This window comes from Phacochoerus africanus, chromosome 1 (assembly GCF_016906955.1).
Source record: "Phacochoerus africanus isolate WHEZ1 chromosome 1, ROS_Pafr_v1, whole genome shotgun sequence".
Taxonomy (NCBI): Eukaryota; Metazoa; Chordata; class Mammalia; order Artiodactyla; family Suidae; genus Phacochoerus; species Phacochoerus africanus.
Window position 1 is genome coordinate 176,725,062 of NC_062544.1, and position 27,526 is coordinate 176,752,587.

General features: G+C 40.9%; 2 protein-coding genes across 3 annotated transcripts in view; one reads left to right on the forward strand and one right to left on the reverse strand.

Moving 5' to 3' along the window:
* Positions 1 to 8,079, forward strand: part of KCNAB1 (potassium voltage-gated channel subfamily A regulatory beta subunit 1) — a 422,364-nt gene extending 414,285 nt beyond the window's left edge. For both annotated transcript variants that reach the window (XM_047785320.1, XM_047785330.1), the window contains exons 13-14: positions 292 to 380; positions 6,272 to 8,079. In XM_047785320.1, the coding sequence (XP_047641276.1) occupies positions 292 to 380; positions 6,272 to 6,361 (179 nt within the window). In that variant the 3' untranslated portion in view covers positions 6,362 to 8,079. The remainder of the gene's footprint in view (positions 1 to 291; positions 381 to 6,271) is intronic.
* A 3,942-nt stretch (positions 8,080 to 12,021) lies between these two features.
* Positions 12,022 to 25,567, reverse strand: SSR3 (signal sequence receptor subunit 3). The gene is made up of 5 exons (XM_047785356.1): positions 25,345 to 25,567; positions 23,992 to 24,118; positions 19,418 to 19,516; positions 13,672 to 13,803; positions 12,022 to 12,646 (listed from the first exon to the last, which is right to left on the reverse strand). The coding sequence occupies exons 1-5, from the start codon at positions 25,475 to 25,477 to the stop codon at positions 12,580 to 12,582; spliced, it is 558 nt and encodes a 185-aa protein (XP_047641312.1). The 5' UTR covers positions 25,478 to 25,567; the 3' UTR covers positions 12,022 to 12,579.
* Positions 25,568 to 27,526: the final 1,959 nt, after the last annotated feature.

A 27,526-nucleotide genomic window follows, 5' to 3' on the forward strand; every position in this document is an offset into this window, starting at 1 on the left:
GTGGGGCTACACAGGTATGGAGGGTCAGAGGAAACTTATTTTAGAATGGGAGAAACTGGTTATGTTTTCTTGATAAAGAGGAAAAGGATATTAAGAAATCCAAAGTCCAGGAGAGGAGTTCACTGGTAGCTCAGCAGGTTAAGGATCTGGCATTGTCACGGCTGTGGTGTGGCTTTGATCCTGTGGAACTTCTGCATGCTGTGGGTGTGGCCAAAAAAGGAAAAGAAAAGAGAAAACAAAAAAAATAATCATAAGTGCTTTGACTTCCTGACCAGTGCTCTTTCTTCCCAGCATGGTGCCTGAGAAATGAGGGTGTAAGTTCCGTGCTCCTGGGATCATCCACTCCTGAACAACTCATTGAAAACCTCGGTGCCATTCAGGCAAGTACTGTAGCTCTTCCAACCAACTCCAGGGAATTTCATGATGCCTCTGAAGATGCCCCCAGGAAGTGTCCCATCTCTCCCCACCTGTCCTTTATCAGGTCACAGCTTCTGAATTGCAGGAAAGTCCCTAATGTGGTGAACAGGCTACCTGTTCCTAGAAGGGGGTAGAGGGGAAATGGGGACAGAGACACAAGAAGCAAGAGAACTTTAACCAAACATGGATCCAGGGGTGTCCTTTTCTTAATATCAGGCCATGTTCTCCACACTCATTTCTCAGGATGGTTTGTGTCTGTGGGACAGTGTATTCTAAGACCCAAACAATGTTACACGTAGCAACTGAGTCCCGGGGTCTAATCATAAAAGCCTGCCTGATAATCTGCTTGAAATGTAGTTGCCATAGGACAATATTCATACATCATCCACACTTATCGCCAGTCTACAGTGTGCCAGGCCCCTCCTTTCTGCTCTCCTAGAAGTCACTATCCTTCTCCCCATTACAGCACTTACAATAAGGTAGTATACTTGCCTGTCTTTCTGGCTGGACTATAAGCTCCCCAAGGTCAGAGACCTATGTCTTTCTTGCTTCTCCACTGATTTTCCAGTTCCTACTACCCTATGACTCTTAGTCAACACTCAAGAAATACCTATTGAATGAAGAATTGCCACATTTTAGAAAAATGGGCTCAAAAATCACAGGATCGGAGTTCCCGTTGTGGCGCAGTGGTTAACGAATCTGACTAGGCACCAGGAGATTGCGGGTTCGGTCCCTGCCCTTGCTCAGTGGGTTAATGATCCGGCGTTGCCATGAGCTGTGGTGTAGGTTGCAGACGTGGCTCAGATCCCGAGTTGCTGTGGCACTGGTGTAGGCCAGTGGCTACAGCTCCAATTCGACCCCTACCCTGGGAACCTCCATATGCCACGGGAGCGGCCCAAAGAAATAGCAAAAAGACAAAAAAAAAAAAATCACAGGATCACATTTCCCTAATAGCAATTTCAGGAGTGCCCACTCCTATTCCCTCCCCTTCAGGCACCGCTAGGCCTGGTTAGAGCCTGCAGCTAAGTACAGCAAGGAGGGAGATGTTCCTGGGAGATCTGAGGAGAGGGGTGAGGACTGGTGGCTGTGGTGACCAGCCCCTGCCCCCAAAGGCCACACCTCAGTCCTAAGTCTTCCTGCTGCACTCTCAGCCCAGCAAGGAGCCCCAGGAATGAGCACACCCATGTCTCTTGCCATAGCTATTACCCATCCAAACAGGTAAGGTGGCATGTTTTCCTCTTGCTCTTTAGGTAACAGAACTGTCTCACAGCTTCTCACCCAACCATCTGTCCCCAAGATGAGCACTTAGTCCTGTTACCTCTCCCAGAAGGAAGGAGATGGAGGAAGAGATAAATTTGATTAAACTTAAAACATTTAAAAATCCTTTTTGAAGAACAGCCCAGGATATGCTGGGAGATAAATGGTGCAGACCTCCTCCCCCTCCATCACTTTTCTTAGGGCTATGCAGCAGGGTAAGCATCACTACCTCTGTGCTCCTAGAACCCCTCCAACCCCCCAACTCCTCCTGGACTGTGGGGTTCCCTGCCTGGGGAATGCTCCCTCTTATGAAAGCTGCCCCCACCTTCTCTTATTTTCACTTATGCTCTGGGAACAGATTAAAAACCACACAATGAGGAGGAAATAGGGGAACTGTCTATAAACAAAAGAGCTGAAATGTAAACCAGTGATTTCAATCCCAATTCTATGTTTTGAGTACTTATTCTCTATCTGGCACCACACTAGGCACAGAGAATTCTGAGATAAGCACAGGACACTGCTCTCAACAGCTCAGGGGCTGCCTGAGGAAGACTGAATTAAGCAATCTGTCTCCTAGTTCATTCAGCAGATCTTTGAGAGCTTACTCTACCCAACATCTGGGACAGCACAGGGAACCAGAAAGATACCCAACCTTCAAGGAGCTTACATTACAGTAGGAGAGGCACATAATATATAAACACATAAAATCATTTCAAGTGAGAAGGGCTATTAAGTAAATATAGTGTTACAATACAGCCTAACTGGGAAATGAGTGAGCCTGCTTTTAGGTAATGTCCTTGCCTAAGGCCCCTCTGGGATATGTGTGTTCTGAAACCTCAAGTGGAGGACACAGCATGTGAAAACCCCTGGAAAGAGCAGACGCAAGGAAGAGGAGTACAAAGGCCCTGAGGTGGGGAGGCACTTGGCTTGTTCTAGGAAGCACCGGCCTGAGGCTAATGTGGCCAACATGCAGTGAGCAAAAGAGGTGAAGGGCACAGGCAGGGGACAGATCACACAGGACTCCAGAGGAGTCATGAGTTTTGTTCTACATGTAGCAAATTCTTTGGAGGGTTTTAAGAGGAGGGACATGCTGTTATTTTAATTTTTAAAGATTGCTCTCGCTGCTGTGTGAAAAGCAGATGAAAAAGGCAAGGATGGATTGTCCAGGTAACAGGTGTTGGCTAGAGAAGCAAGGATGGTGGCTGTGCAGGTAAAGTAGGATTCTGCAGGCTTTGGAAAGAGAGACTGGACTTTTGGATGCCTTGGCAAGAAGAGGGATGAGCTGAGGATTCCTGTCATGCTAATAGAGTGATCACTGACATCCAAAGGGGGAGCTAATATTGCTGGGATGGTTAAAAAGAGAGAGAGAGGCAGCTCCTGGACTGTGGGAGTACTGTAGGTAGCTAAAGATACATTTCAGTGGAAAAATGAGTCAGTCATCTCCCCAGAGCATTTCCTCCCAGCAGGGCTCTGGCTGGTAGCAGGATGGGCTTCCATGCTCAATGCGCAAGAGAAAAAGGATGTTGTCTTAGCAAGAAGCTGCTACCAGGACAGCTTACCATATCCTCTCCCTATCTACTCCCACCTCTGGCCAGCCCAGCACCAAAGGTTCTGCCCTCAGCCAGCTGTGACTGGGCCCCTTGATATAGTGAGGCTACTAGATTGGGGCCGCTGGGGATTCCCAGCAGATAGAAAGCATGCAGTGCCAGCAGTTATAAGAAAATTTCTAATGGGCAAAGGCAGGCAGCTGCTTCTTTGAATGTACCTAAGGTGAGCATAAACTGGAGAGGTTTTGCTAAGCATCAGCAGACAGGAGAAACAGGAAAGAAGCCACAGCTGCAGGCAGTCCCGTCAGCAGCTCAGGTCCCCAACCTCCAGCCTCAAAGCCCTTGTGAGGTTCCCCACCAGCTACTCAGGGAAGTCCGACTCCTTAGCACTCAGGCCCTTCCCATCCAGGGCTCATCACCCCTCCCTCACCTCCTCTGGGATCCTAATCCCCAGAATAGTGGTCCTCCCCCTGCAGAGTGTCCACCACCCCAGCCTGGAAAAATCCTGGTCCATCCCCAAAGCCCAGCTCAAAGTGACTCAGTCCTGGAAGGACTTCCCTGACACCTGCCAGCCCGTGACACTTGCCAGACCTCCCTCACTCCCCAATTATTGCACTCAGGGTAACACCTTGGTTGCAAACTGCTAGCTCGTGGGATGTTTGTGTGATCTCTAGTAGATGAAAATGTTTTCAAACAGTTGCCAACATTTAAAAAAAAATGGGCAGCAACTTCACATAAAATTCTGGATGTATGGCTTTTCTTGAATATTTAAGTCTTGCAACACTATATATACATGTATATATTTCATGTTTTATTCAAGTACTTTATGGTTTCATTTTTCTAATGTTTAGATCTCTTTTCTTATTGGTGTAATGAATGAAGAATGTTTTTTCCTCACATGGCTAACCCACTATATTTTAGACCCAACAAATCCAGTTTCTAGATTTGGGTCTCATTGCTGCAGTCTCACTTTAGCACAGTAGTTTAGATCTCTGATGCTCCAGAGCTGGTGGGAAACCAAACTCTCTTTTAGGAGAGGAAAGCGTTACCAGAACCAGTGAGGAAGTCCTACACTATTCCACCAAACCCTAAGGCTTCTGAGGAGAGCACTGAGTGGAGACAAGGTCACTCTGGCCAACATGACTGCAGGCAGAGGAAGGGTGAGGCTCAAACCTCAGCATCAGTCATCAGGAATGTATTTCACCACGGTCTCCACAGAGGGTCAGACTATTCCTGAAAGAAAGTCTGCCTTTGTTCCTTGTCCTAGTGTAACATATGCCCTTGGCCTATTTCTTGTAATAAATACTAGCTAGCCCTAGATGATCTCACCCTTTCCTAGGGCTTCAATTAGCATGACGGTGCAGATAACTCCTCAACTCTCAACTCCAGTCCTTTGCTACCACTAAGGTCCACAGCTGCCCTTCTGGCTGCCTACGAGTCACTTCTTTTTTTTTTTTTTTTTTTGTCTTTTTAGGGCCACACTTGTAAGTTCCCAGGCCAGGGGTCGAATTGGAGCCATAGCTGTGGGCCACAGCCACAGCCACAGCAATGCTATATCTGAGCCACATCTTCAACCTACATCACAGCTTGAGGCAACACCAGATCTTTAACCCATTGAACAAGGCCAGAGATCAAACCTGAGTCCTCGCGGATACTAGTCAGGTTCATTACCCCTGAGCCACGATGGGAACTCCTACCAGTCACTTCTACATGAGATCCCATAGGCACCTTCACTTCAACACATCCTACTCCAAACTTCTTGTGCTCCAGACTTCTGTGGATCCTATATCAGTATCTTCCTAGTCACCCAGTCTTTAAGTCGCCATCAGCCTCCAAAATGTCTCTCCAAGTCACTTTCCTTTTCTACTCCACTGCTAACTGTCTAGTTAATGCTTACTGTCTCTGGCTGGGACTGCAATTAATTTCTAACATCTGTGTCCCCTTTCAATCTCCTTCCAACTCATCCTTCAAAATACCTCTAGGTGTCTAATGGGGTCACTCACAGCTGAGAAGTCCTCTGAAATTCCCACTGCCTACAGCATGAAGCCCCAACTCCAAAAAATGGAATTCGAGGCCTTCCACTCTTTACCGGAATTTCTTTTTTCCATATTCCCACCATCCCCACACTTCATTCATTCACTCTACACTTCTATCACTCCATTTCACAGACTCCACTTTTTCAGGCTATTCTCTCTACCTGGTATTCCTGTTAATCCCTCACAAGGGTTCTAACTGATTCTCTCCTTATCTATGGACCCCTGCTGTTCACAGGTGGCTATTAAGTGCACATAAGGCAGCCAATCCAAATGGAGATGTGCTCTTAGTGTCAAATGTACACCTGATTTGAAAGACTTAGTACTTTAAAACATGTAAAGCATCTTTTTTTTTTTTTTTTTGTCTTTTGCAATTTCTTGGGCCGCTCCCGTGGCATATGGAGGTTCCCAGGCTAGGGGTCCAATTGGAGCTGTAGCCACCGGCCTACACCAGAGCCACAGCAACGTGGGATCCAAGCCGTGTCTGCAACCTACACCACGGCTCACGGCAACGCCAACCCACTGAGCAAGGGCAGGGACCAAACCCACAACCTCCTGGTGCCTAGTCAGATTCGTTAACCACTGCGCCACGACAGGAACTCCTAAAGCATCTTAATATTCTATACTGACTACATGCTGAAATGATGTTCTGATACAGTGGAGTAAAACATGTATTAATTTCACGTGCTTCTTTCCCCTTTTATTACTGTGGCCGCTAGAAAATCTAAAATTACACATATGGCTCTCATTTTTCCTATTGCTCTAGTTATTCTATATTTCTGTCTTCATTTACTGTCAACTGGTAGTTATGAGCACCTACTATGAGCCACTCTTTCAGGCTCTGGAGATGCTGTGTGAACAAAACAAGGCCCCTGACCTCAAGGAGCTTTCAGGCTGCTGGGGAACCAGCATTCTAGTGGTGGCTTATAAATGTATACAGACGACTTTGCTTAATATTGAGCACAAAAAGCAAGTATCAAGTACTAACCACATCCTTTGTATATCTCATGCTCCCAGGTTCTCCCAAAGATGACATCACATGTTGTAAATGAGATTGATAACATACTGCGCAACAAGCCCTACAGCAAGAAGGACTATAGATCATAAGGCAATGCATGAGCCTCAGGAGCTGCATGGGTAAATCAGCGGTCTATACAGGTACAGAGCGATGTTACCAGCCAGTCTTTTGAGTCACTTAGCAGCCCACTGCTTAACCTCTAGTGTCCTCGGATTCTGAGGTGTCTGCTGTCGCTACCACTGTGCACCTGATTTATGAGCACATCTGAAAACTCACAACCAAGAAAATCCATTATATTTTCTTATCTTGGACTGGAGTCACCTATTTTTACATTGTTCTGTACACCCCATGTTTATGCAAAGGAAAGTTTATGGCGGGGGGGGAGGGGGAGACATTACCTTCAGGTATTTAGTAACTTAAGGCTGTACAGATACATTTTTTCAAATGAATAAAATCCAGAGGCAGTGTGGATTGCCTCAGAAAGAGTAGGCTATGTTCCCACAGAAGTCTTGCTTGGGAGAACTGGCTGAAACAATTTTACATTTTTTTTTCTATTTTCACATTCATGTTAGCAAGAGTTATTTCACTTGTAATTCAACAAAATTCCTAGGTGTTTGCTTTCATTACCTTTTAAATATTCAGTGTTGCTTGGCCTCAAAAACGGCCCCCTGTACCAATTTATCCAAGGTGTCTATTAGGATTCTAATGTTATGTCCATTTGCATGGAGAGATAGATGGTAAAAGGATGAACATCCCAATCTTTAACTGGAGATTGTATAGTTAATTTATGAAAGGGAGAATTACACTGCTATGAAAGCTTAGCTTTGAATAAAATGTATCTGCAATGAAGTGTTCATTTTTTTCTACATTTTATTAAAACCTGCTTTATACTTTTGACTGCTTATAGGCACAGCTTCTGCGAGTTTAAATATTTGAGCTTTAAAAATAAATATACACATGCTCAGTTTTGTAAGTAAACCTGTAAAATACCCAGAAAAGCAAACATGTGTTGTTTAATTAGCACTAGGATTTTACAGTATGATGCTTGGTGTTTTTGAGGAGTTATTAACATGAAAGTGAATCACAGGCTTTGTGGAAAATGCTGTTACTACTCAGCATAGGCTGGGTGAAGTAACTTGCCCAAAAAGCAAATATTAAAGAATTTCCTGATTCTAGAATCACATTACGTGCATTAAACTATATGCATGAAAGTTCTCTGCATGGATTAATAGGGACTAATCTTGTGGCACTCAGCTGAGGTCTATCCAGGCCTGCCACTATTGGCTACCTACCCTCATGAATATTCCACTTTAAAAAAACCTGAGAGTCTACCATATGTACCTGTAAGAAAGGAGAAAACTTTTCCCCCCATTTTTAAGGTGTGTGTTGAGGGGGGGAGAGCTCTGTATTTCTATTTGGACACAGTGTAATTTAATTTTCTGGCCAGCAGGTCCCCCATGTAGAAATCACTTTGAGACTTAGAGTATATACTCTCAGCTTAAAATGCTATTTTCTGCCATCATTTCCAGATATGTTCTTCACTGTTAAGTTCTAAATCTTAAAATGTTAGTATGGAATACCAACAATTTTCTTTTTGATTACTATTACCTGTATTCTAATAGGAAAATAGTGTGGGTTTTTTTGCCCAAGAGCATCAGGTTAATGATGGAAATGGATCATTTTTTCAATTGTTCATAGTGTGTTCAATCAATCCAGTGAACTACCATATGCATAAATGAGTGAAGCTGTCTAATTGGAACTGCAATTATTTATCTGCTTAGAGTAATAAAAGTATTTGTGCATTTCATCTCTGAATTAGAATTTTTATCTGATCTCTCATTATAAGGATACACATATATTTTTAACTGCCTGTTTTATATATATATATAAATATATACATATAAAACAGGCAGTTAAAAATCATCTACATAAAAATATGTTGGCAAGTAAACTGCAGTGAATGATACCTAACAGAAATAGCTTCACCAAAAGATTTAAACTGCAATCCAAACTATTTTTCTCTTACTAACGGAAAAAGGATTAGCTACTAAAGATATTTCTTCTTAGATTTTAGAAATATTCTGTACTAAAGTTAAAGCTTCTCAAGCTCATTTAAAAGAGACTGAAAATTAAAATCAAGTAAAAAATGCAAACATTATTACTTGGCTATCGGAACAGCAACTTTTATACACAAATCATCTGCCATGCTAAATATAATATATAAATACATTTCACAGTTATATCCTTAAGAAAAACTTCCATGCACTCTCATTTTCTTTTCTTTTCTGGAAAGACTTCCTTGGCAGAGAACATACCATTCCAAAGGGTAACCTGAGTGGCACCAGCCACATAATGAAGCCTCAGCCAAAAGAAATGAAAACTAGAAGCCCTGTGCCTGGCTTCCCACTTAAAAGAACTGTCACTTCATCTTCATCCATAGTGTGTGCCAAAGGTCACCAGATAGATGTCAGGGCTTCAGGGGGCCTTTAGCCATCTTTGAAGCCACCCTCCTCTGTGCGAAATGAGGAAACCAGGCTTAGAGAGAAAAGGACTCACCCAAACTCACATTGCAAGCTGATGGCAGAACCAGGCCTAAAACCAGGTATTTAGTGTTCCAGTCCAATGCTCTTTTAGGGATGACTTTCTTTTTTAGCTTTAAAGCTTTATGAACAAGTGTGTGTTTGATTTTTTAAGTTAAAAAAGCTTGAATATGAAGCCAAATTCAATGTCAGTTAAGAAGGAAAGACCAAAGAAATGCAATGAAAATTCATACAGGCCACTGAGTTCACCTCTACCACCTCAATGAAAGTCAAACCAACCACTCCAAAGACCCTTCTAATCTTCATTGACTCCCCTTACTTGGGAGTCCAAGGAGGTAAGAGATAGCCCTTACAGCCCAAATATATGTGTCTGTAGACTGGATTTCTCTCTGTATGTACATGTCTACGTATAGCCTTCCTTTGTGTCTCTGAAAACAGCAGTGACTGGCACACACACTGCGAACAGAAACTAGGTGGGCAGGACAGCACAGCAGGCAGATATTGGCAAAGAGGCCTGACATTCTGCTCTGTAACATAATTGCACTGTGCCTGCCACACAAATATTTGATCGGTTACTACAGAAATGTGCATTTACATGTGTGGGAAATTAAAATGATGGTTAATGTAAAATAATGTAATAAAGATGATATACTTAATCACATGGTTCTCATAAAGAAGTCTAACAAAAACATAAATTTTACAAAGCAAAGTGTAATGATCTTAATAAGCAAGACCTTGCAAAAAAATTTTCGGTATAAATCCAATCTCCATTTTCCAGTTAACTTCAAACCTTGTTTCAAACTATTCTATCCATGTTAGAATAATATACCAAATAAGTCAACCAGTAAATTTTTAATGGCTAAAAATAATTTCAACCCAAGATTTTCATTAAGTTATAAATGAAAAAAATAGAAATAGGGAAATGTAAAATGTTCCAACACTTATCACAAGGGAAGTAAAAACAGGAATTTAATCACTTAGGATCCCAATTATAGCAGAACCCCTTTTATTTTACTGGTGTTGGAAATAGGATATTTTTAAGCTAAAAATTCACAGCAGGCTTCTCTAACTATACCAGATCCAGCACATCATAATTCTATGTGCCACATAGCCGTCTAGATGATGAGGAGAGTACTGAGAAAAAGGCTCTACAATTCCCAAGAGTGAGGCACTGGTACAGTAAATCCTTAATGAAAACCGCAGAATCCTGAGTACATGTCTTTTAAACATATGCACAGAAATTTACCTAATGGTACCGAAAGTTAGAAACCATTATTAGGATTAAAAACAAAGTGCTGTAGGAAAAACTCAGGATCCAAACCAAATTTTGCTTCCTCATTGCTCTATACATTATTCAGTTTATTAATTCAAGAAATGCTCTATTAAGAATATTATGCTAATTCCTCTAGTTCATCACCCCATCTCAGCTGTACTGTATTATAATAATGGTGGCAGTTTTTCCCCCATCTATTACAGGCACTGCAATCTACTAGTGACAGCTTTTTACCTGCAAGTTAAAAATTACAGGTTAAAAAACTACTTGATCCAGCTCTGGTAACAAGTAGTAGACACTGATGGTTTGTCAGTCATTCTGTTAAAAAGGCAAATGCATTTGGTATAAATGCCATGCCACCAAACTACTGTCCAGTTATTAATCAACAGGAAAAAAAAAAGTTAAAACATAATAAAGTAAATGTATGTACTACACTAACTGCTTTGTAGAGTATCTCTTCTGATCTCCCCATTCACTCCATTTTATCCAGTGATGGCACATGGATAGTAATGTATCAGAGAAAAGTAAAGAGTTGCAAAGTTCTATAAGCAATGACGAAATATAATCCTCAACTGAAGATAATGATGATCTGGGCCACTATGCAAATGTGCTGTGGCCCCTGCCTTCCTTCCAGGCTCTTGGATGTGACCTCCCCAAACATCCAACTGCATAGAAAAGGAAGATGAACTCCTGGTGAATACCTTTCTATGTATAAAGTTATAAACAGCAAATATTATTTGCAATATTCATCTTAAATTTAGAAGTAGAAACCAAACATTAAAGTTAAGATTAGAAATTAAGACTATGTCATTTCCTTTGAGGTACTGCATATAGAAAATTAGTGGATGTGGTCAAAAGTTACTAGGAATATCACCTGTGAGTCCACCTTTTAAGTGGTATAGGTTCAAGAAGAGCGTCCCAAACTTTTTCAAATCATGGCACACACACAAAAATAATTACCTGGAGTTCCCATCGTGGCTCAGCAGGTTAAGAACCCAAATAGTATCCATGAGGATGTGGGTTCCATCCCTGGCCTCGAGCAGTGGGCTGCTGTAGGTCACAGACGCAGCTTGGATCCCATGTTGCTGTGTCATGGTGTAGGCAGGCAGCTGCTGCTCCGATTCAACCCCTAGCCTGGGAACTTCCATATATCATGGGTGTGGCCCTGAAAAAAAAAAAAAAGATAATTACCTGTAAATACAGTGGTTAAAAAACATGAGAGGAGTTACCGTCGTGGCTCAGCAGTCAGCGAACCTGACTAGTATCCATGAGAACACAAGTTCGATCCTTGGCCTTGCTCAGTGGATTGGGGATCTGGCGTTGCCATGAGCTCCGGTGTAGGTCACAGATTTGGCTCGGATCCCATGTTGCTGTGGTGTAGGCCAGCAGCTACAGCTCCGATTCGACCCCTAGCCTGGGAACCTCCATGTGCTGCAGGTGTGGCCCTAAAGACAAAAAAAAAAAAAAAAAACCAAGAGACTACTCTTGGCTGGACCCACATGTACTGAAGAAATCTGCATTTTGTTCACAATTGATGGGACCCTGTGGACTAGAGGGTCAAATTTATGAAAGTCCTTGTGAAAAAATTCTGACCCACACCAAAAGCACTGTAATAACTTGAGTTCTCAGAATTACAAAACTAAGATCACAAAAATTACTTTGATCTTTTCCACATCAATATTCAGAAAAGAGAATCTCTTACTGAACATTCCTCCAGTGATGTGAGACCCTGGTCAAGAGAAACAATGATTCCATTCTTTTAACAGGTCAAACCAACATCGTAGGGTCGAGCTAACCTCCCTAGATACCCAGGGTCAAAGCTACAGAGCTGAACAGTGTGTGCATGAACCCAAGACAGCTCTCGTATGCTCGAGCACTCTATTTGATTACCTTGACCTTGACTGCCTTTCTTCCTTTAAAAAACAATGAAACAAACTTTTCCATAAGTTTCTCTTATGCAAGTTGGAGAAACCATGTTTTAACTTTATTTCAAATCACAAATTCAGAGATTTGCAAACATGAAGGTTCTGTTCAATCTCCCAGAGGGAAAGGATTGGTTCTGGCATTTATGGTGCAAAAAAAAAGTTGTAATATTGTGCTTGGAACACATAGAACCAGTTATTAACTTCTTGCTACTATTATAAATAATAACAGCTCAGTCCAGGTTACTGTGACCTCTGACAAATCAAGGAAACAAGTTATTTTCTCCTCTTGTGATTATAACACATTGCAACACTTTTTTTCCTTTTAATAAATGTCCTGGCACTCTGAGTTTCCCTTTCAATTCATTTAATTTCAACAATCTGTCCCAAAAAAAAGAGCCAATAAACAAATATTGAATTATATCTTGTTGGATTTTTCAAACCCTCAAACTCCAGACTTATAAAAACATCTTGTGCATCTCCCACCCTGACCACCCTGCTACTTTTCCACATACCGCAGGCCACCCATAGATACAAAGAGGGGGGGAGGGTGCACGCAAAGCTGACACCATCTACTTGGAGCCGGTTGACAGGAGGGCGATGAGGCCTGAGGAAGCGCTTATGGACAAAATGTAGTTCCTGTAAAAGTTTACTGTTAAGGAAAGATCAAAAAAATATATTTTTCAACACAACAAAAGGAACTCATCTCTTTGGAATGTACTGTTTCTCTCCTGACACTAAGGACAATGATGTGCTATTCCATTGTCTGCAAATACAATTTACAAGAGAGAAGACTATAAAGAATGAAGAACATTCACAGGAAATGTGTTCCAATTTCAAAAAGAAAACACTTGAGACAGAAACCTAGAACACATGGTCACAGAGAAAACATCTGAATTCCATTTAACCTTCAGGAAAAGAGCTGATCAAAAAACATGGAGAAGAGACTTGATTTCCCCACCTCCCAACCCCCACCTCAAAGGCAAGGGAAAATAAGTCTCCCCTGTCCATCGGTGTTTGGGCTGGCCTGTAAAAATGAAAGTCTGCAGCTATTCTCAGCCTCAGGACTGGATTGTTTGGGGCAAACCACCCCACTATTCACAGAAGACTACAAGTTGGAGGGTATCTGATATTTTATTACATCAAAATCTCCAACTATTAAAAGTTTGGCTGCACATTCCTGGATAACACCTTCAATAAATTACCTTAACAAGAGAAGACTGATTCTTGCCCAAAAGTTCAATTTAAGAGTAGCTTGAAACACTGTTAAGCTATTATAAATGTGCCAATTTAACTCCACTGGCTACCCACCCAATTCCATAGCCCCAAAAGACCAGGAGACACAGGGCTTACGCCAGGAGATATCAAAGAAGGCAAGTTTGCTTTGGCGCCTTATAATTTTTTAATTAGGCAAGTATACAAAATCACATATGTAAAACTGCTTTGTAATACTTGTTATTTATCACGAAACTTAAAAGAAATTCAAATCAAACCAAAAGCCCTTATATTTTAAATGTCCAGAAACTTGCCTAAGGACACAGTGCTTTTTAAAGGACTAACTCCCTGAGCAGTTTTTTTTTTCCCATTAAAATACCCAGACAATTCAAAACCAAAACAAACTACTGCTTCAAGACCTCTAAAAAAGATAACTTTTAAAAGGATACACTGTGGGGTTGAAGTTCTTCAATATAAAGAAGGAGGCAACAATGACCAAGACCAGAAAAAGGGTGTTGTTGTAGAAGATGGAAAATGTTGTAGCTTCATAATCAGCAACTTCATTCTTCTTCCACAAGATTCTGTAGACACACAAACAAGTGACTAAAGTTTTTGAATAGGTACTGAAATGTTTAAATATGACATCGCTCTAGATATTGTAAGATAAGTTTTTCCTTAAGTGTTCTGGGCAAAATGTGTTTTTAATATCAAATGCAGCCAGGATTGACCCCTTTTTTCCACTAAAAAAGGTATTTCACTTTATCAGTGCTCAGGAGAACATGTGCTGGGTATGTTACCTTTTTTTCCCAGACAGAGCTCTGGAGGAAGGGACTAATTAACTGCAATTAGCTTGGTTTCATCAGCACCCAAATAGGCATCTGTCTCTAGGTACTCACTGAAAACAAACTTAACAGTGTGGTACAGCTTCCTTGGCTGTTTGCGGGCTTAAGATTTTCTAAATTCTACAGATTTCAGCCTTCAATATTATGCCTTAAGACAAGTCCCTGGACAAAACTAGCTGTGGCATCACATAACCAGACTTGTCTATGACTATCTTTAGCCATTTTTACTTAATTCAAACAAAGAGTTCCCTGGTGGCCTAGAAGGTTAAGGCTCTAGTCACTGCTGTGGTGAGGGTTCAATCCCTGGCCCAGGAATTTCTGCATGCCACGAGTGTGGCCAAAAAAACCACCACCAACAACAAAAAAAACCACAAAGAATCTGCTTAATCGTTAGGATTTTTTAACTTTTGTGAAACTCATTAACTTTTTATTTAATCCACTGTACTCATTATAAGATTGTATTAAGGCGTTCCTGTTGTGGCTCAGCAGGTTACGAACCAGAGTATCCATGAGGATGCAGGTTCAATCCCTGGTCTTGCTCAGTGGATTAAGGATCCAGTGTAGCTGTAGCTGTGGCTGTGGCACAAGCCAGCAGCTGTAACACCAATTCAACCCCTAGCCTAGGATCTTCCATTTGCCAAGGGTACAGCCCTAAAAAGCAAACAACAACAACAAAAGATTGTATTAATTTACTAGTACTCTATCAACCTTTTCCTTTTACCTCTCCACACAGGCAACAGGAAGTTCCAGGGTGCCTGTGAATTAGGGAGTCTTTATTCCCTTCAGTTAATTAACTTTGTAAAGTAATTTTTAAAGGCATACATAGGTTGTGACCCATTTAGTGGGATGTGAAATTAACTAAGTGGATTCAATGCTCAGGAAAAATAACCAAGTTGAGACCAGCATTTGTTTAAAAAACGTGAAATAGGAAAAAAAAGTATCAAATGCACCACACATAGTACAGTGGTAATTATTGTTCTGTGAAATATTTACATATTTGAATGTAAAATTATATTTGGTCAAAGAGTAAAATATGTATTTTTTACTGTAGGTCATCATCAAAAAGGTTGAAAGTCTAGATGCTTTCTTCCCCAGAAAGATACATTTCTCTGGGGCCATATGGTACCCCCAACTAATCCTAAGGACAACACTATGGCTAATGTCATTGGTAACTGCCATGTTTTATTCACAAAATGTTCTAATCTAAAGTCAGTAACTGTGGCTGTAAAGGAGCTAAATGAGGAGTTCCCATTGTGGTGGAGCAGAAACAAATCCAACTAGGAAACCAATCCAATTAGGTTGAGGGTTTGAACCCTGGCCTCGCTCAGTGGCTTAAGGATCTGGCATTGCTGTGAGCTGTGGTGTAGGTTGAAGACATGGCTCAGATCGGCGTGGCTGTGGCTGTGGTGCAGGCCAGCAACTATAGCTCCGATTTGACCCCTAGCCTGGGAACCTCCATATGCCTTGGGTGCAGCCCTAAAAAGCAAAAAAATTAAAAAATAAAGGAGCTAAATGAAAGGTATTAGCACCTTATCTTCATCAGAAAAAAATTTGTGGTCTCTAATATATATGCCACATTTCCTTGATTCTATGGATACCATGAACTTAATGAATGAAACTTCCCATCTATGTGAAGTTTGGAAGAAGTAAAAGATATTACATTAAATGAAGCTATTAACTATTAAATAGCTTCTGATTTCAGTGAAGTTTAAATATAAATGTAACAAATATATGAGACTTGGAATTAATACCTTATACCAATCTAACAATGATCAAAGAAAACGTCAGCCCAGAAAGATCCATAGTCCTAACATGGTTTAATGCTACAAAACACTCAGAACTGCCTCTATTTTTAAGACTGTGGCACAAGACCCAGTGAAGATAAGTTCCTTAAGCAGGGCACCAGCTGACTGTTAACCCACCTCTATCATTGCGCTTCTCCCTATCTCCCTGTCATGCCCCAATCAGAACCATCTTCAAGACACTTGATCTTTCTGATGAAAAGATGTGACTCAATTCTTTTTTTTTTTTTTTTCGGTTGTGCCTGCAGCATGTGGAAGTTCCCAGGCCAGGTATCAAACCTGAGCCACTACAATGACAATGCCAGATCCTTAACCTCCTAGGCCACCAGGGAATTCCCAAGTGGCTCAATTCTATAGGTTATCCCAGCGCCCAAAGACCATGTGTTACATTGGTATAAACACAGTCAGGGCTTTCTGACAGCTCTCAGAACTTTTTCTAGTCCAGCCATACCCTGATTAATTTTGAGAAAGTTTACAACCCCCAACTGCCCTCATCAACAATGGTTCTGCCAAAGCTTCACTGGTAAGAAATCTAGGTTAGGAGAACATTTCCCAAGGAGTCATTTTTCCAAGGACTAACTAGAACAAGAGAAAAGTTGAGACCAAACTCAACAGCTATTACAATCAGATTAATACTAAATGGTAAATAATGAGTAAGTCATGGAAAACGTGCACTCATACCCTGGGACAAATGTTATACTAATTTCTACCCTTTGATGGATGGAAAAGCAGTTTCAAAGTGGAATGTAGTTCATATTCCAAATGACTGTAGATGGAGCTTTGAGAGATAAGCATCTGGGCAAAAAGATGCCAATAAGTCTGCTCTTAAATCTCTTGGAAGTAACTAACCCTTTGAGGGAGAAAAATACTAGATCTTAAAGGGAGTCTTGGCCCCAGTTAACAGCATCAATAATGAATACAGACTTGAGTAGAACTGTACCCAGTATGGTCTTTGTGAAAGAATTATAAACAGCACAAATTTCTACTGATGACAGGAACAGAAATTTTATAATCTGACACTCTTCATTTTATGTATCAAAGAAACCTCCACTTTATCTTACTTTGAAATATCCAGGCCAGCCAATGGCAAAGAAGCTTCATTTCCAATTCCAACTCTGATTCACTGGTAGAGACTACCTGACTACCATGCTGAGAAAGATTCTGAGACACAGCCCAGGATCAAGAACAAATGCTGGGGATTCCCGTCATGGCGTGGCAGAAATGAATCCAACTAGGAACCATGAGGTTGCAGGTTCGATCCCTGGCCTTGCTCAGTGGCTTAAGGATCTGGCGTTGCCGTGAGCTGTGGTGTGGGTTGCAGACTCGGCTCGGATCCCGGGTGGCTGTGGCTGTGGCGTAGGCCAGCGGCTACAGCTTTGATTAGACCCCTAGCCTGGGAACCTCCATATGCCGCGGGAGCGGCCCTAGAAAAGGCAAAAAGCCAAAAAAAAATAAATAAATAAGAATAAATGTTAGAATTCAATAAAAAAGGTTAAAAGAAAGTGTTCTAGATTCTCTAACATCTATTCCAATGTAAAAATCTGCAATCAAAAAGCTACACAGGAGTTTCCATCGTGGCTCAGCGGACACGAATCTGACTGGCATCCATAAGGACAGGGGTTCAATCCCTGGCCTCGCTCAGTGGGTTGGGATCCGGCGTTGCCATGAGCAGTGGTATAGGTCTCAGATGTGGTTCAGATCCGGCATTGCTGTGGCTGTGGCGTAGGCCAGCAGCTACAGCTCCAATTCAACCCCTAGCCTGGGAACCTCCATATGCCGAGGGTGCAGAACTAAAAAGCAAAAAAAAAAAAGCTATGCAGAAGGGTTCCCACTGTAGTGTAGCAGTTTAAGGATCTGGTGTTGCCACAACTGTAGCAAAGGGTGCAGCTACTGCTTGGTTTCAATCCCTCGTCTGGGAACTCCCATTATGCCATGGGTGCAGCCAAAAAAAAAAGTTATGCAGGGCTAGAGAGCCTTAAAGCTGCTCTCTTAAAAAAAAAAAAAAAAAAAAAAAGCCTTAAGTCATGATTTTAATATTATGCTTTCATTCTTAAGAAGGATCCACAGGACATAATAGGATACAATCATTTCAATAATGTTTTGGTGCCTCTCCAAAACCACTGTAGAAGACACTGTTCATTAAGTTACTCTGTGTCCCTTAAATAAGGATCCACTTGATAAAGTCCTTCTAAGAGTCATTGCCAGCAAAGTTTCTTTTCAGGACTTGCATGCTGCTTCTCATCTGAAAATGAAAGCTGAAGGACCTCAGATGCTTCCCCTGACACTTGGAAGCTTAGAGCTGACTTCATTGCCCAACTGCTGTAACTAATGCTGAGGTTCTTGTTCATCCACCTTTTCTTACTTTTAAATGGTTTCTGATCTTTTAAAATTATACTGCTTTGTTTTTATATGCAACTCAATATTGCAAGTCCCCACATAGTCTTTCTGAGCAAAGTGGGATAAAAATTCCATTTCACAAAATACCTTGTAGATACTAAAACTTAAGATCCATGAAAATAACCTCAACTCATGACTCTATTAAACCATCTGGCAACTCTTAAGCACAAGTTACTCAATCATTGAGAGACTTCTACTCAGATGTTAGACTGTTCACTAGCTTTCTAACAACAGCTGGCAGGAAAAATTGGGGTTGGGGCTAACAAATGTGACACAGAATTGGGTCACAGGAGACCAACCCAATTCTTTTCTTTTCCCCGTTCAATGCAGATAACCAAGAACTAGATGTCCCTAGGGAAACTCAGGAGCAGAAATACTACCACCTAAAAATGCTAACACACAACACAATGTCAGCTCTTCACACCCACAGTTAGGTGATACCCTCAAGGTCGCACAGCTATCAGGTGGTGCAGCCTGGGCACCAGACACAGCTGTGCATGCTAAATTTCAGCAGAGCTGTTGAGAAGCTCTCAAATCAGACCGCCTAAATTCTTATCCTGGTTTTACCACGCACTAATCTATGGCCTTGGTTAAGGTAGCCAAGCTTTTTGTACCTTAGTTTTTTCTCAAGTGTAAAGTAGAGAAAACAAGAGTTCCCATTATTGCTCAGCAGTAATGAACCTAACTAGTATCCATGATCCCTGGCCTTGCTCAGTGGGTTAAGGATCTGGTGTTGCCATGAGTTGTGGTGTAGGTTGTGGATTTGCCATGTGGTGTAGGCTGGCAGCTGTAGCTCCCATTCGACCCCTAGCCTGGGCACTTTCATATGCCACAGGTATGGCCCTAAAAAGCAAGAAAGCAAGCAAGCAAGAAAAGAAAGGAAGAGAGAAAGAATGAATAAAGTGGAGAAAACAACAGCATCTCCCTCATGGGGCTCTTCAAGGGACTAAATGAACTACATACAGCACAAAGAAAGTATCTGGTAGTAATAAAAAAGTCAGTTGTTGTTATTCTCTTCACCATGACCTTTACAATGCCAATGTTTTCCTCAGACAACTCTAATATCCACATTCTCTAAGCAGAAACCAAAAACACATTTTCTAGAAATAACCCCCTTTCTGATTACCAAAAACACATTAAATAGGGAGTCAAACCTTTCATCTTTTTCCTTCCGGGACATCTTTCTATTATCGGCTTCAGAAAGTTTTCGAGTTACTTCTTTGGAAACAGCATCTTCCCTCTTCTGTGCTACTCTGGAAGAAAAAGAAAAAAAGTTTCCAGATGCTCCAGGAGTGAACATCACACTCTCTCAGAAACATTCTGTACTCATATTTTATATTGGCAACTGTATGATACTTTACATTTCAAGAAAATAAGCTGGACAGAAAGTTCCAAGTTTATTACCCTATACTAGCCAAAAGAATTCAAGAAACTCCAAGATGCGGTTTCTTAGTGATATGTGTTTCTTTCTGCTTAAAAGGGAGAATTTTCCAAAGTTTAGGTATTTAGTATGGAAATAAAAGTCAAATGCTATTAGCACAATTTAGTTATAAATCATTATAGCTCGACTTTGTTTTAACTCATAATTTAACTATTTCACAAATAAACTTGTTAAGGCATTAGCAAATGATACATGATTTCAATTCCAATATAAATAACAGGGGAATTAATAGCTGTAGTATCTTAAAAGTAAGGCTTTTAACTCTACTCCAAAGGGGAATTTCACTAAAAAGAAATAATATCACATGGTCAAGGACTGACCATACCACTTTTAAATGAACCACTGGTTTGATAATATGGAATTACCAGGAAAGGCTAAATTTGTTATTCAAGAAATCAGGTCAGAATCTTTAGGGATGGGTCAGATAAAGAAAAAAACTATATAATCCCCAAAAACCCATAAGGTGAATTTTATCAGATGGAGTTGCCAGTGAAAGAGAAGATAAAATGTAACCTATGATGAAATACAAAAAGCTTCCCGAAAATAAGACATTTAAATTCAATGATTTATTTTTCCTAATATAGGAGAAACTGATTAGCCATAAATATAGAAGAGGTAATAACTGATCGCAAGCAAAATATAACAATTACCTACAAAGTACCACTACGAAAATATTTAACACAATAGAGAAATGTATTAAAAGCAACAGAATATAGAACATAGAGACAGACATGTGTTCAATCTATGTTCAATTATTCAATCCCTCATTACTATGCTATATTAAGTTTTGGTCAATGAACCAAGGAAAAGTGGAAAAATTAGGATGGATTCCTGAAAAGCCTAAGATCATTCAAGGCAATAGTTCTCGGCCTTTCTTCAAACACATGAACTTCTAGGATACAAATTAAGCACAAATTTGGGCTCGTTTTACCTATTCATCTATCACTCTCACTGAAGAATCACATTGGAATTGACACTGTTAAAAAGAGATCCTTTAATCAGCTTCAACTAATGTTATTTTTCCACAAATTAATAACTGAAGGGAGGAAAATCTGTCTAAAACAAACAAAAATAGGTAAAAGGAAATAAGTTCAGAAACTTAAAAAGAAAAAGGCACCTAAGGAGACAGATAGCTGTTTTTTTTAAGATACCTTAGGACACTAAAATGTCCAACTTCCTGACTCATATTATTATGTAGAAGTTCTGCTCCACAGGGCAGAGATTCTCATCTCCAAATCTCAAGCAGACCCCAGGCACTTACTAAGTGGTTCTTGAACTTCACATAAGACTATTTTCTAAGGAAGGATTGACTGACTAGCCAATTTAATCAATTGGCCAACTGATTAAATTTTCCAAAAAGCCAGTTCTAAGCATCTGTCTAGACGACAAATTTTCTGAAGAGACTGAACCAGATAACTAGTAAATGTCTCTTGTAGGTCTAAAATTCTATATTTGCCTAATGAAAGCATTAACAACCACACTGTAGGTTTATTACAACTCAAGAAACCCTATGCTCCATCTCAGAGCTCTTAGCAAACAAATCTCACTCAGCACTGAATGCTCTAAAACAACACAGAGGCCACTTTAGGGACCCAGCACTCGGTCACCTGGGATTTAAAAAAAAAAATTTTTTTGCAAACATTTTAAAAATCATACCAACTTAAGAAAATAATTCCTAAGGACTCTTTCATCCCCAACCTCACCAATAGTGCACACAAACCGTTACTATGTACCAGACACCATGCTTTACATCTGGCACGTGTCACATTAATCCTCACCATCACATGAGATACCACTGTATCCCCACTTTACAGCTCAGTAATCTGAAGTCTTGAAAGGTAAAATGTATGCCCAAGGCTCTGCATTTAAGACTAGCAGAGCTGGGACTGGAATCCAGACTGTCAAAGACTCTGAAGCCATGTTCCCTGTACTACCAACACCTACCCACAATCAGCTTCTTGCTAGGTCTTTAAGGCTTAACAATCTTGCCAATCTGTAGGAGTTCTGATGTCAGTAGCAATGTTTAATATTACACCAAAACTATGACTAAAAAAATAATTCCACTCAGAGAGTCTATTAAGCCAGTAGGTCACTGAAATTTTACTGAACTAAATTAAATGTACCATTAACTATTATAATAGAAATAAACAAAAGACATGGCAGTTGCCCCAGAAGCTGAAAGTAGAAATGAAGAGATAGAACATGATTTTGATTCCAAAAAGGTGAATGAAAAATGATACACAGAACACATTAAAAACACTAAGTCCCAAAGGGACTGAGTTCCAAAGGGGATACAAAGCCTAGGTCATGCAAAATGTCCACTTCTGAGGGCTTTGCTCTCCACAGATGGCCATGGCTCAGAAGAAAGCACAGGAAAGCAGAGGCCAAGACGGGCTGAATTCTGGAATGGCAGCTGAAGGGGGGCTGCCAAGCAAGAAGACAACAAAGACGACCTGGATTTAGCTGTTCTAACAACAACCACACACAACCTGGACTCCTAAGGATCCAGAATGACAACAGAGAAGCTGCTGAGGCCATTTCTTCCTGCCTTACAATATACATCACTGTTGAGAGTTCCCACTGTGGCTCAGTAGGTTAAGAACCCGACACAGTCAGACAGTGTCCATGAGGAAGCAGGTTCAATTCTGACCCCACTCAGTGGGTTAAGGATCTGGCATTGCCGTGAGTTGTGGTGTAGGTCAGACACAACTCGGATCCCAAGTGGCTGTGGTTATGGCATAGGCCAGCAGCTGCGGCTCCAATTAGACTCCTAGCCTGGCAACTTCCATATGCCACAGGTGCAAGCCATTAAAAAAGAAAAGAAAAAAAAAAAAAAAAACACAATACATCCCCGTTAACTGAGATCATCTCAATGTGTTTCTACTCCTAATCACCAGAAACAGCTCAACACAGAACAGTAGCGACCGGAAGGATTTCTCTGGAAAAGATTCCCAAGTCTTGAAATAACAGACATGTAAGAAAGGAAAGAAAGGGAGATGATTCTAAATGAGGAGGGGACAAGTACGTTCAAAGTATGACATGAAGGCTGAGTCAGAAGAGCTAAGAACCAATCCTGAAAGATGAGGCCCAACTGGTAGGAGGCAGAGGACTCGTATTCCAGGGGCCTGGATGAATTTGGCTTTACTACATTAAGAAAAGAGAAGGACATGAAGAGTTGCTAGGAGAGTAACACGATAATATGGACGTAGACAGGATGAATACAGTTCCTTTATCCCAGAAAACAAGGATAATATCTGCACTTGACATGGATGATGGAAAGATGATGTAATTTGCTTTATATAGTGCATGTCAGGGAGGGCCCTAAACTTGTTTTTAAGACACTAAATGGAGATTGCTACATAATCCAAGCAAAAACCGTCCAATTAGAGGAGGAAAAACACAAATGAAAAGACAATGTGCACACAAAGCACACTGGTACTTTCAAGTCTCGGCAAAATTTCAATCGCTTTTAAGAAAGCACTTCCAAAGAAATACAGCACTAAGAAGGGTCCATTGAAGCAGAAAAAAATATCCTGCTATCCTGAATCAAGTATGAAGTGTGCATGAAAGCAACCTCAAAAGGGTACCTCTTCCAATTAAACATTAATTTATATCTGCTTCCTATGGGGACAATGGCACTATAAAATATTACCACCTTTCCTTAAGTCTAGATTGTTTCCCCCACTTTTTAACCTTTATGAAACCAGACTACATAACTGATTATAATTCATGTATAAATTTATTGTGGTGAGGCTTGGGTTTTCTTCTCCCAAAGCTATCATTTAAAATAATGATATATTTTATAACACATATGATCTTAAAATAGAGGAAATAGGGTAACCGATTACACTTTTATATATTCATGAGAAAAATGTAATTAGCACTAAGAATGTTAGAGTTGACTACAAGGAAAACAAAACAAAACAAAAAAAACCCTCTTCTTTCACATCCAGAAATACTACATGGAAAGCCCACAACAATTCTTTCCAGAAAGAATTCCATTTGGCTTCCAAAATGTTAATTTACTTGATGGATTTGTTTTTCTGAACCCCATGATTAAGTGTTCTAATCCCACCCTCAATACCCACTTCCATAGCAATGTTAGAAGTATTGTCTCTGCTTCAGTTAGTTGTTACTCCTCATACCATTAATGTGCCTTTCCCCAAAAGGTATAAACACACATATCTCAATGCTTAATGAAACCAACACACACGAGTGGTCGTTAAGAAAACATCTTGCTATGTAAAAATACAACAATACATACTTTCACTTGAGAAATATACTTACTTGTGCTTGAGAACAAACTTCACATTTTTGTATGCAAAGGCTACCAAGTAAGTGCTTACTAGGGTCATCACACTATACAGAACAGCAGACTGAATAAGGTCCATATGCCATATTCGCCAATATAACCCTGAAGTAAGATAAAAGGGGGAGGGAGGGTTACAAAAAGGAGCAAAACATTACCACCCAGTTACAAAGGTCTGCTAAATTAATTATACCTAAACCTGGTAAAACACAGGCCGGGTTTGGGAACCCAATACAGGTAAGAGGAACTTCAGAAGTCTGATATCCAGTACAAAGTTATTAGTCTCAAGTTTTCCCAGTTCAGAATACCTGAAAAACATAACCTTCCTATTAATAATCTATGATGAGATTTCTACTTTTTCTAAAATGAGAAATCATAACTCAACAAAATCATGATTCAGACTTCAAATTTCATTCTTTAGAGAACTATTACGCTAACTACAGGCAGTTCCAAAATGCCACGTGCAGTCCCAAAGCAGAGTACACTATGACGTGGCTGTTTATATGAAATGAAGGCAGTGCTCCTTGCGGCCAGTGAACCTCAAGGCTCCACAAATTAATTGAACGCTGGGTTTTATAAGGACGAAAGAGAAAATACATCAGGATTTGACTGCTCATCAACAGTACAGCAGTGTAGGAGAGAGGAAATTCACATTCTGGAACCCTGTGCTCTAAAAACAACCTTGGACAAGTCAGTAAAGTTTCCACTCAAATGAGAATTCTAGAATTGCCCTAAGAGGATTATCAAGAAATTTAAACATCGTAGGGGGCAGGGCTTGGCAGTGTTCCAACGTCTCTCGTCAAATTAGGAAAATGATGTTCAGTGTTAAGTGGTTTTCCTAAAAGCTACACTTGAAATTTGGTGCGAGGGCTAACGACATCTGTCTGATTTTATAAGTTTCTCCAAAATAAGTAATGATATAAACTTAAGATCTCCTAATAGCAAACGACAGTTGGGGGCAAGGGGCATATAGCCGGCTGTACGCATGACTGTTAACACCCCAAGATCCTAACCCGACCGTTGGTCGAAATACAGATTCAGGGCCGCCATCCCAGAACGAGTGACTCACGAGCTCCAGGAGTGGGGCCCAGGAACAAGTGAGCGTACTTATAAAACGCGCCACAAGTGGCTTTCCTGGGAGGCCGCCCGCCACTATTCCAGACAGATCACCGAAGCTCACAGAGGATATTACGTGCTGCCTCGAGCCCAGAGAGAGCTGGGGAGAGCGTGAGTACCAGGCTCACGCCTCGCCCATCAACTGGGCCCTGCCACGTCCCCATCCAGGCCGACCCGCCGGCAGCCTCCCCACCCGCCTCGCTCGAACCGCTCACAGATGGGAATGGCGGACACGATGAAGGCGTTCCCGAAGAAGAGCGCCGAGGACTTGGCCGACAGGTTGCGGCTGAAATCCTGCAGAAGCAAGTCCTCCTCAGACTGTTGCTTGGAGCCACCTTTGGGAGCCATGGTGGAAATGGAGCAGCGAGCCGCGAGGGCCGGGCAGCGCGCTGAGCGGGGCAGAAGCGACAGGCACCGCCCCCGCGGCCGCTGTATCCTCTAATGACCCGTCAGCTCCGCACGCGGAGGCGGACCCGGAGGTGCGCGGAGAGTGCAGGCTTCCCCAGGATTGGCCAGTCTGGCGCCGCTACATAGGTTTCCCGGCCTGATTGGGCGAGCGGGCAAGACTTCCTGAGTCCTGGAGTGCCACGTGACTCATCCGTCTCCAGGAGGAAGTGGGGATTTGTAGTTTAGTGGGTACTTTTTTTTTTTAAACAAAACTTTATTGGCATTCCACTTCACAGATGCTTATAACTCTTTTTCAAAATCGTTGAATTCCGAAATAAGAAGCTCTTCTGGCCCTGCATCGTACAGTCATTCATTCAGCGAGCGCGTGTTTAGCCTCCTCTGTGTTTACCCAGCACTGGAGCATTGGAAGAGGAAGAGGAGAAAGATAAAGCTAGTAAGTGTAGAGCCCCTTTTTTACGCATCCATTATTTAATATCTTAAATAATCCTATGACATGCCCATCATTGTCCACATTTTGCTGGAAAAAATGCAAAACGCGGACAGTTTTGAGAGTGAGAGAACAGCTATGTGGTCTACAAAACATGGGCTCCTTTCAATAAAATAGTAGGTTACCTTTTTTACTAAAAAGAAGGCACTCTTGCTTATAAGGAGCTCATGTTCTCATTGATAAAATTTAAATGTGTCCAATACATTTACAAACTACACTTTATTACTCTAAAGATTTAGTTGAAATAATAGGGCATCCAAAATCATGCTAAATGAAACAATACTAATATGTTGGCTGGACAGGGCACCTCTGAAGCTCAGAAAATTGAATATGCTCATTAAAACAATCAGAATCCACTTTAAACTCAAGTTACCAGTTTTTCTTCAAAAAAATATTGCTCATACACTTCACACTCAGCAAGGCTTCTTTTATCTACTGACATCAGACAAAACTTCAACATCCAGCTTCCCTATCAATGGACTTGTCGATCTTTCACACCTTATCCAAATTGTAATCGACCTCCACAGCTTCCATTCTAATGGAGCCTTCTGCCTTCAAAAGTTTTCAACTTATTCTCTATAAAGATACCACAATGAGTTTTCCTGAAACATAAATCCTCTAATTATCTACAGCAAGTATTCCCAAATGCTAGATGTTTTCACCAGTCATAGCCAAATAATAAGAAATAGACCATCTAGGGAATTTTATAGAAAACAAAGTGTTCATTTAAAAATATCTATATTTATGTCTTTCTTTAATTTTCAAATGCTTTTTTATTATGGGGTGGTGGTGATAGAGAAGAAACTCATATTTTCTCTTCCAAAATACTCCCATTTTTCCTACTTTAGGAAATCACACCTCATCTTTTTTTTTTTACCCATTTGCTAGGGCTAAAATGTTAGGTTTCAACATGAATTCCTTCCTTTCTCTCTCCATCTGTGACCAGTTCATCAGCAAAACCTTTTGGATCTGTCTCTTTAACTAGATTTCTTGCTTGCTATTTATAAACCAAGGATATGAGAAGACGATTACAGATAAAATCAGAAAACTATAAGATAAAAAAAACAAAAATCAACAAGCTAGTTGAAGAAGAGGAAGAAAATAAGAAACAATGATGAGGTTAAAAAAAATTACACTTAAAACTATTTAAACAATTAAAACAAAAAAGAGGAGCTCCCATTGTGGCTCAGTGGTAATGAACTCAACCAGCATCCATGAGGATGTGGGTTCAATCCCTGGCCTTGCTTAGTGTGTTAGGTATCCGGTGTTGGCGTGAACTGTGGTGTAGGTTGCAGATGTGGCTTGGACCTGGCGTTACTGTGGCTGTGGTGTAGGCTGGCAGCTACAGCTCCAATGGGACCCTTAGCCTGGGAACCTCCATATGCTGCAGGTGCAGCCCTGAAAAGCAAAACAAACAAACAAAAAACCCACTCCGCCAAAAAAAAGGTAAGTTTGAAACGTTACATAGATAAAAATTTGTGCACTTGGTAAAGCAAGAATAA

What these genes read in the sequence shown, in the direction of transcription:
- SSR3 (XM_047785356.1), bottom strand. Translation starts at nt 25,477, where the DNA reads ATGGCTCCCAAAGGTGGCTCCAAGCAACAGTCTGAGGAGGACTTGCTT. An exon ending in CGGAAGGAAAAAGATGAAAG is followed by an intron (nt 13,804 to 19,417) that starts GTTTGACTCCCT and finishes GTGTGTCTACAG; the next exon opens with AATCTTGTGGAAGAAGAATG. An exon ending in AAGAACTTCAACCCCACAGT is followed by an intron (nt 12,647 to 13,671) that starts GTATCCTTTTAA and finishes AAACTTTTACAG; the next exon opens with GAACTACATTTTGTCCATAA.